This window comes from Hipposideros armiger, unplaced genomic scaffold, assembly GCF_001890085.2.
Source record: "Hipposideros armiger isolate ML-2016 unplaced genomic scaffold, ASM189008v1 scaffold_68, whole genome shotgun sequence".
NCBI lineage: Eukaryota > Metazoa > Chordata > Mammalia > Chiroptera > Hipposideridae > Hipposideros > Hipposideros armiger.
The window spans coordinates 2,211,301-2,221,564 of record NW_017731418.1 but is presented as its reverse complement, the minus strand read 5'-3'; the positions used below and the strand labels follow the sequence as shown (position 1 = coordinate 2,221,564).

General features: G+C 45.3%; 1 protein-coding gene across 6 annotated transcripts in view; it reads left to right on the top strand.

Moving 5' to 3' along the window:
* The window catches only part of CCDC149 (coiled-coil domain containing 149), a 95,231-nt gene that overhangs the window by 56,116 nt on the left and 28,851 nt on the right, over nucleotides 1–10,264 (top strand). For 5 of the 6 annotated variants that reach the window (XM_019642397.1, XM_019642396.1, XM_019642395.1 and 2 more), the window contains one exon: nucleotides 9,348–9,464. In XM_019642397.1, the coding sequence (XP_019497942.1) occupies nucleotides 9,348–9,464 (117 nt within the window). Of the gene's footprint in view, nucleotides 1–6,615; nucleotides 6,700–9,347; nucleotides 9,465–10,264 lie in introns of those variants that run through there. The other variant, XM_019642400.1, reaches the window with a different exon arrangement.

Here is a 10,264-nt window from a genome sequence, read left to right as displayed (position 1 = left end):
CATAAAATTATTTTCGTTGCTACTCTATAACTGTAATTTTGCTACTGTTATGAATCGTAATGTAAGTATCTTTTTGTTTTCTGATGGTCTTAGGTGACCCCTGTGAAAGGGTCGCTCGACCCCCAAAGGGGTCGCGACCCACAGGTTGAGAACCGCTGCCATAGACCATTTGTTGTAATTACACTTCTTAGTGGGGAACTGGTTCTGAAATATAGCTCTGCCCGGGACTTATTTTATAGTACACCATGTCCAAATTACATGAAAACAAAAAAGAAATTGAAGCAGCTTTAAAACTGTTTGGTGGGACCCTATAAAGATTGTGGCTCTAGGAGCAATGTGTACTGAATTGTCTGACGGTAATTCAGGGGCTCCTTAGCTGTGTGATCTTGTGTCAGTTCTTGACTTCTCTGTGCCTCAGTTCTCATCTGCACAGTGGAGGTTAGTAGCTCTTGCCTTATGGAGGGGGTTCAATGCATCTCAACATATCTTTATTGAGAGCCCAGCTACGTGGTCTGGGGATAAAACAGTAATCACTGAGTCCCTGCTTTCATGCAGCTTCCTTCCAGTCTAGTGGGGACAGTTGGACAGGAAGCAAATAAACAAATAAATATAACCTATTTCACAGATTCTGAGATGCACAGATTTCCTCATTTGAACACCTCTGACATAGTCAATGGTATCATGTAATTGTGATTGGCACTGCTTATTCTTTTTAAAGGTGCATAATGGTGGGTCTTAAAGATGACGGAGACTTATGTTTGATGAAACATAGTAGTCCCCCTTTACCTGCTGTTTTGCTTTCCGCAGTTTCAGTTAGTTACCTGTGGTCAACTGCGGACCAAAAATATTAAATGGAAAATTCCAGAAATAAACAATTCGTAAGTTTTAAATTGTGTTCCATTCTGAGTAGCGTGGTGAAAGCTCAAGCCACCCCGCTCCGTCCTGCCCAGGATGTGAGTCACCTATTTGTCCAGCGTCTCCTTGCTGTATACGCTCCCCGCCCATCAGTCACTTAGTAACCCTCTCAGTTGTCAGATCAACTGTCACTGTATCACAGTGCTTGTGTTCAAGTCACCCTTATTTTACTTAGTAATGGTCCCAAAGCACAAGAGTAGTGATACTGGCAATTTGGATATGCCAAAGAGAAGCTGTAAAGTGCTTCCTTTAAGTGAAAAGGTATATGCATGTATAGGAAAAAAATATAGTATATAGGGTTTGGTAGTATCCAGTTTCAGGCATCCACGGGGGACCTTGGAACGTATCCCCCATGGAGAAGGGGGGATTGCTGTGCCATATAATATGTTAGAAGGTGCTAATTGCTAAGTAAAAAAATTACTTAGAGTGTTGTATAGAGTACAGCCTGGGCAGAGTGGGGCGCTGTTTACAGGGTCCTGGGAGGGGTATCTGTTCATGTGCTCTTTGCACAGAGCTCTGAAGGAGGCGAGGTTGGAAGTGGTCAGCTAACCCAGGGGTGAGGTGAGGAGACCTGGTAGGCGGAACAAGCTTGGGGTGGTTAGAGGCTGGCAGGGAACCAGTGCGCCTTTTGTGAGGATTAAATGTGAAAAGTCATACAAAGCACTTAACACAGAACACACTTCATGGCGGGGGCACTGTGTAATATTTTAGTTGTTGTGGAGAGAGGCAGCACAGCATAAACGCTAGAACCCTAGGCTGCCAGGGTTGCATGCCCGGCCCTGCCGTTTATAACGTTTGTGACGTGGGTAAGTTACTTTCCATCCCTGTGTCTCGGTTTCTGACCTGAAAATGAGGATAGTAACAGTACCTCATAGGCTGCTTGTTAGGCTTCTTTGGGTTAGTCTGTATGCACCCAGGATAGGGCCTGGCGTGTGCGAAGTGCGGCACGCATGTTTGCTCTGAGTGTTAAGAGACTGAAATCTTGTGTGAGGGACACCGTGGGCTACTGAGCTGGGCATAGCCCCTGGGCAAGGAGACCTGGCTTCAGCACCCTGTGTCAGCCCCTCAGGGGGTTCTCACCTGTAAAGAGGACAGGACATGCCTGCCTCCTGAAGCCATGGGAAGCATCAAATGATGTCATCCGTGCAGATGACAAGCAAAGTTCCTGTTGTGGTGGAGCTGACAGTGGGGAGCGCGTGAGCAGGCGAACAAGGTAATTTCTGTAAGTACGATGAAGATAGTGGGGCAGGGTGGTAGGAGGGAGAGCAACTTGGGGGTGAATGGCTTTAGCAATAATGTCCAGGGAAGACTTCTCAGAGGCCGTGACATTTGACCTGAGACCTACAGGAGACGAGAAGAGAAAGAAGTAGGTTCTGGACAGAGCTATGGGCAGGCTCTTCCAAGGGCAGAGGACGTGCAAAGGGCCAGAGGCGGACAGGAGCAAGGTGTGTGTGAGGCGCTGAAGAGAAGCCAGCGTGGCTGCAGAACAGAGAACAAGGGAGCCGGTTGGAGGCGGGGTCAGGAGGCTGGCAGGAAGCAGCTCACCATCATTCCCGGTCAGCCCTGTAAGAGCTTTTATTTTAGTGCAGTGAAAAGCCACTGCATGGATCATGTGCAAGGAAAGCTTCTAGCAGATTGCTTGGCCCCAGTTGGGTGCTCATTAACTGGGAAACATCGATTCACACTAAGGAGCACGTGCGTGGTGATCTCCAGTGCCCTGGGAGGAAGGACCTAAAAACTGCTGGTTTTGTGGGGGTTGTGTGTGTGTGTGTGTGTGTGTGTGTGATATTCTTTTGTTTAAAGCTAGAACTCTGTTGTTATAGAGGTCTAGGAATTTGGACTCTGGTATACACAATAGAATTGCCCACTTAGAACCTTTCTAAATTCTCGTGTTTAATTTTATTGAAGATATTTTAAAGGTCAGGGGGGCACTTGGAGAGGATGTGGAGAAAACCAACCGGAAAAGTAAAAGAAAAAATCGTTAAGGTCTTGTTTATCAAGCCGTGCTGCACGGCACTAAGGAAAGTCTAGTAAATGCCTGTTGGTGCTGACCCCTTCCTAGGTGTGCTATGTGCGTCAGTACACAAGGATTGGGGGTGAGGAAGGGCCAGCGTCTACTTACTGTTAATAGTTCTTTCATCGGATTCTCCCAGTAACCCTGGCAAATGGAGAGTCACAGTGTAAGAACTGGAAGCATACCAACTGTGAGTGGGGATTGCATTTTGAAAGCTCTCCATCAAAAGGGAGAGTTACATTGACAGTGATCATTGCATTGTATTTTCACATCATGAGGACGGAGATCCTGGAGTTGGAATCATGCAGTGCACTGCACAGGCTGGGCAGCCATACATAGCTGTCCTGTCTACTTGGAAGCTTTTATCTTTACTACAGACCAAATGTGTCCCAGTAAGCTTCATCTGTTGAAATCTCATCCCCAATGTGATGGTGTTGGAGGTGAGGCCTTTGGGAGGTGATTAGGTTATGACAGCAGAGCTCTCACAAATGGGACTAGGGCTCCCATAAAAGAAACCCCCGGTGAGCTCTTTTGCCCCTTCCACTACATTGGAAGAGAGCATCTATGAACCAGGACGCAGGCTATCACCAGACACCGAATCTGCTGGCACCTTGATCTTGGATTTCCCAGCCTCTAGAACGCTATGAAATAAATTTCCATTGTTTGTAAGCTACCCAGCCTATGGTATTCTGTAATAGCAATCTGAATGGACTAAGACAATTCCCATTTAAAACAAACAAACGAACAAAAAAAAACATGTCACTGGAGGCCCAGTGAGGTAGATGCCTGCCAAGAACACATGACTAGGAGTAGCAGAAGCAGGATCTGAACACAGATAACACCTGGAGAATAATGGCTGCCCCTGCCCCTGGCTGGCTAGTGGAGAAAGTGGATTCAGGCAAATGAAAACAGGATGAAGGAGAGGATGTTGAGGTGTGTGAGGGGTGAAGCCTGAGAAGAGATCAAGGAAGGAGCAAGTCATTCTGACGGGGGGGGGGGCCTTGCGGGGGACCAGAGTTTGAGCGGGGCATTGGCAGAGGAGTTAGACTCAATGGGCAAGGTGGGGGGTGGGCACCCCAGAGCCATTTGGCCCCATCGCTTCCCAGGCATGTTCCTCAGCCACATCCCAGCTGCAGCTGCGCCTCGTTCATAAGCTGACGGCTCACACCCATAATTCACTCATAAATGTTTATTTCCATCCGAATCACCAAACGAATGCATCTACTGATGGCAGTGTGCGCGCCTCGCAGGGCACTGATCCACTTCGAGGGCTGGCACGGGGAGGCTGGTCGTGGAGTTTTGACGGCTGTGTTTGAGGGAATTAAGTGCCCTGAGCAGTTGCTTCCTAACCGTTTCCAAGATGGGAGATCAACATCATCGCCTGCAGTCTACAGATAAGATTGGCTTGGGAGCTCTCCTTGCTCCAGCTTAAAAGATGGGACTTTCCCAGTGTGTGTGTGTGTGGAGGGGGGGGGGAGAGGCGCTCTTTGTGGGGAAACTCACGTGGAGGATGACAGTGATGGTCATCATCGCAATAATCGTACAAGCAGCTAACATGTGTTGAGCACTGTTCATGTTCAAGGGGCTGTGCTAAGTGTGATAGAGAAACCCCATCTTCTCTCACTTAGGATTAGGTTCTAAAGTCAGCATGGAAGAAACAAAAACTTGTCTCTAACCCGAATCCCCCTGGATCATCCCTTAAATTGTTTATAAAGTTCAGGGCACATGGTGATATATGCTCCCGCACAGTGATATTATGTGTAAATATGAACAGTATGATTTCGCCTAAATTAAGGAATTACCAGTCACTTTCCCACCTCTGAGTCTGAGACATTGAAAGCAGGGGTGGGTAGATTTCCTCAAGGTTTACAATTTGTATTTCTCTTCCTCTCTTCTCCATCTCTCTCTCCCTCCTCTTTTTCCTCCCTCTCATCTTTTTTGCCAAACACATATACAGAGGGTGCCCCCCCAAAATGTATACACGTTTTAAGAAAGGAAAAACTGTATTAAAGTTGTAACACTCTATATGTACCAATAACAAAAGATGAATACAAGTCACGTTTGACTTCTGCAATTACGCGAGGTGCTCAAAGTGGTTACTATCAGCGTCCAGACACTTCTGATTACTGTGAACTACTGCTTGAGTAACGTTGACCAAAGCGTCCACTTGTATACGTTTTTTTGGCATCCCTGGTATTTCAATTCCCCTAAGTTAAATGCACATTTAATCTAACTCCACTCTCTCTCGCTTCCTTACAGCAAGGCTTAGCAAGTCAAATGCTATACTATTACTGTCGTATTTTTCCTAAGTCTCAGAGACATTTAGGCATGTGCTTGAGGTTGCCGAGTTCACAGACTGTGGAGCCAGGAAATGAACCCCTAGGCTGGGGACTTCAGAGCCTGTGAGCTGCTCGCTGGGCAGGCTGGAGAACTCTCGCTGGGCGCTGCCGTTCCTGTTGCCATGGACTCCTTGGGCCCCTGCAGATAATTGCACTGGAGTATCAGACCCAACTAATGATCCAGCTATTACCAACTTGGGCCTCACTTTTTAAAATAAGTGTTTCAACCAGTCTAGCCCTGAGATTTAATAGCCGATATTGTATGCACATTAAACACCAAATGATTGTTAACATATTTATTGAAGCTTAACAGGCATCCAGTATATAAAAGATGACTCTCTTATATGGCTGTCAGACCTCAATAAACATGTTTAATAATTAATTGGCATTAAGCAAACATAATTGTGTGATTCTAAATTAAGTGTTCAGTGAAGCATATTGTGAATGGAAAACCACAGTGGTGTTTTATTACTTAAAGTTCAGGCTGTCAGTCTGGCTTTTCATATGTCAAGAAAAGAGCCCTACTTTCAAAGCCATGTCGCAGGCCTCCTGTTGCCTCATTCCAAAAAAAAAAGCAGGAGCCTACCTGTTCCTAGACCCTTTGATTTAAGAAATATTTCTTATTTGGTTAGCTGTTTGTTTTTCTCTATGTCAACTTGGGGTTCTGAAAGCCTTGAACCAAGAAATTGTGCAACATGAAAGAATTTTCACACATCAGCTTTCAGTTGAATTAACCAGTACTGCGGCCACCCCAACACACCTGCCACCCCCAATACAGTTGATTCTCATTATTTACTGTAGTTATATTCTCTAATGTCACTGCAAACACTGAATTAGCGAACACTGAACCACTGCTCCTAGGGGAAATACAGGATTAGATTTGTCAACCCTGAGAAAGAAGATGCCTACTGAAGATGAAGGGCTCTTGTGGCTAACTGGGCCCAAATTTACAAGCAGAGCCTAGCAGCTGTTTCTAAAAGGGCCTCTCACGCAAGCCACACTTTAGGGAGAAGCCTGCACTAAGCTGCCTGCCTGCACTGTGTTCCCACCTGAGCCAACCCTTATAAAGGAGTTCCAGGAATCACATTTCCACCAATAAGACTGAGAATTTCCCCATCCAATTGAAGCTGTGCAGCCATATCCCCCATTAGCATTTTCACCAACCAATCACAGCAGCTCTGTTCTGATCAACAGGACAGGGCTTTTTGGACTAATCAAACTATGAGGATTTGGAGTCTTCATTTGCATGAGGATGGACCTATCTGGGTCCAGGGTGGGAGGACTTCTCTCTATGTTAAAGTCAGTTTCCCTCTGAATCAGAGAGTACCCTTGCCCTTTCCACCGAAGGTTGAAGACTGAGTCTCCTGGCTGGAGCTGAAACACTGAAGACATCTCCCTGGAGCAGAGCAGAGTAGAGCTGCCTTGTCCCAGGTTGGCCTTACCCCCAGATCCGCCTCACAGCTGTGCTGTTCCACAGCCGTGCTGCTTCATAATTGATCTGTAACACTACTGAGCTGTTCTCACTGCCATGCTGTATCTCAGTTGAGATATTTGCACTGAATAAAGTTTCCTTCTTCACTGCAACCCCAAATTGGGGATCCCTGTTGGTGTTGAATTGACACCAACCATGGGTTGACAAGTTCTTGTGAGCCTCTGGTCACAAAGTTTTTGTCAATGGATGAATGTGTAATGATATTCTAGGTGTGTCTCATTTCTGCTTAAAGTCACATTATTTCACGTATATTGTTGATTCATTAACACTGAGCTTACTAGCACTGTAATTTGCACCTGATTGAAGCTTATCTAATGCATGCACTCTCTCTAAGATATTCCACAGTCTTCATGTGCTGAGGAACACTAGACAGCGCTTCAGCACTACCCATGGGGGCTGTCTTAAACAGCAAAACACCAACAAAAAAGCTTGAAAATATGTGGGGGGGCGGGGAAATGTGGCACTAAATAGACAGCAAAACGGATGCCTGTGTACAGTAGAGAGCTAAAACAAGAGGCAGAGCATCACCTTGCTCAACTTCAGTTAAGAACCTGGCTGATGGACGAGTCATGCTTTTTGCAGCTCTGCACTTGTCCTTACGATTTTTTGCACATGATTCAAAAGTACCATGAGTGCTAATTTTGAGATTAGCATATACATTTGTGCAACATTCTCAAGTACAGAATCCCTGAGGAATGCGGCTCAATCGTAATCAGATTCCATGAAGGACAGCCGTCTGTATACGTCCTCTGCCAGGTTTTTGTATAAGCAAGCCTGCCTGCTGCCTGGAACATTTTCTGCCCAGTGAATTAGTGAATAGTAGGTACACAGTAATTCATTGTCCAGTTCAACCGAGTAGTTTTCAAATAAGGCCCAAACTTGATGCTATTTGAAAATGCTCTTTACTTTTCTTTCATCATCATCTCTTTCAAAGCTCATTGCTGTTTTTATTTCAATCTAGTTCATAGTCTACCTCCTTGGCTTTTAACTTTCTCTCACATGCCCCTAAATCCTTCATAGAATTGAAAATAAAGCCATTTTCTCTACTGGCAACGAATCCCTCAAAACTCCTGCAGGAATAAGGAAGAGTGTGCTTCAAGCAAGCACTGCTAGCTGAGTCAGATCTGTGTGACAGCGAAAAACTGTCCCCAGGATCTCATCCATAGAGGAAGCCCATCCACACACACCCTACAGGGAGGCAGGGGAATAAGGCTTACAACCTCTTTAGAAGAAGCATCTGGAAGCAGTGCTGCAACTCTAAAAAGTTACTCTCGTAGCAGCCTGCTTGGCACTAACGGGCATGTGCAGGATCCTCTGGGACCACTGGGTCATCCTGGGGTCTCGCATCGTTCCCACCGTGGCCCTACCTAGAAGGCGTGGAGCTGCACGTAGACCTTAGTCCTGGAGTCTGGGGAAGCTATGGGCTCTGTGGGGATCCTTTGGAAAATTCCATTTCTGAAGACTGGAGTATTATCCCTGAGGATTTCAAAACATATAAATAAATGTATGTTATGAAAGCCATGGGTACTTTCTTTAAAAGTTAGAAAACGAAGAAAAGAACCGATAGCATCCATAGTCTCTCCATCGCCTAAACATACACATTTTAATATCTAGGGTATTGGGTCTTTTTTTTTTCTTTTGTGCATGGCTTCTCAGTATAATTTTAATCATACTGCCTATAAAAGTTACTACTATGCTTTTTTTCCCGCTTAACGTGGCCTCTTGAACATGCGTGGTATTACATAGTTCACATCACCTTCATTTCAAACAGCTACAAACTAGACCATTGAGTCATTGAATTATAGTTTACTAACAACTCTGCTATTTTAGGCATAGTTTCTAATTTTGTTTTTTTTTTTTACTCTTTCTACAAGTAATAGCGCAATCTACTTTCTCTTTTTCTCCTAAAGCTAGTCCCTGTCTGCGATTATTCTTAGCCCAGATTGTCAGAAGTAGTTACTGGATCATTGAGTAGGCACATTTTTAAGGCTCTTGATAATATAGCCCCATTTGTTAAAAGTATGGAAGCTTGCCCATCTCAGCATGTGTTATTTTTTAATATTTGCTAAGTTTAAAAGAAACCCAGTTTGTTTCCTTACCATGGCTATGCTACATAGGCCATCTCCTTTCAAATGCCCAGACCTGTGTTCCTATTAGTCTTATACCCTGTATGCATGCACACGTGTATGTGCATGCATGTACAAATACCATATATATATATATATATATATATATGTATATATATATATATATATATATTTTTTTTTTTTAGCTGAGCCATCCTGCCACCTGTTGGCAGCTCGGCGGCAACTCAGCTCGGACCGGGCATCGAACTACTGTTGCTCAGAGCTCGCACTCTTGTGCGAGCTCTTAACCAACTGAGCCACTCGGCCGGCCCCCTACAATATATTTTTTAAATTCATGATATTAGCAAGAAATGTCTTTGTCTTGTCCTTTTCCCCAACATGCCTTGAAAAATCTTCCAAAAGTGTGCTTGGGTTTTTGTTTGGATCTATTCATTTTAAATCTCTCTCTCTCTCTCTCTCTCTCTCTCTCTCTCTCTCTCTCTCTCTAATGGAAAATGCAGCTCTTGAGGATGACAATTGCCAAACAGAGGCTTGGAGATGAAGAAATTGGTGTGCGGCACTTTGCAGCTCATGAGCGTGAAGACTTGGTTCAGCAGCTGGAGAGAGCAAAGGAACAGGTTATTGCTGACATCTGTTAGGAGTGGGGGCTGGGTCTGCACAGCTGGACGCAACACAGAGAAGAATAGATTGTGTCCCTGTCACTCAGAGAGTAGGGGGTGCCTGGGACGTGAGTCAGAGGAGGAGGGATAGAACTGAAAGCTTTTCCTTCCCTGTACTTCACTACATTCCCAAGCTGCCTCTTATGTTTCTGGCTTCCAGCAGGTCTGCCCTGTTACTTTCGGTGCCATTGCTCTGAACACAACAAGACACCCCCCGCCTGCCGCTGCACCCCCACCACCACCCTTGCCCTTACCCAGGAGGCAACAAAACATGACAAACTGGCTTTAATTTGCAAGTTTCTGCTGAAATGCTGAGCAATGCTTTTTAGGCAAAACCTCAACGGGTACAGAGCCTGAGTTAGGAAACAGCTAAGAGGGCCTAGACTCCACTATCTTTCTGTTGCTAATTGCTTTTGAAGAGCTGAACAAGATTTCTGGGTCTAGAGTGGTGGTTTGCAAAAGCATGTATTTGTAAGGCACTGACTGCTGTTCCCAGTGTCTGAATTTGCCCTCTCTGAGGCTCTGGCTTGAGGGCATGCTGCCGTTGGTAAGGGATCGCTTCTGTTTTTCCACGCTACTGCACACATCCCATCTTAGGTAGAGTAAGTGTCTGGCAGGAAGTTGTCCCCTTCTTTCTAGCTTTTATTGTATTCCGGGGTGTGGTGCTTGCAGTTTTATAGCATGCGGGTGGTATTAATAAGCTCTCTAAAAGTCAGTCATCCAAGCGGATGGCTCCATCTCTGGCCATAAAACCAGTG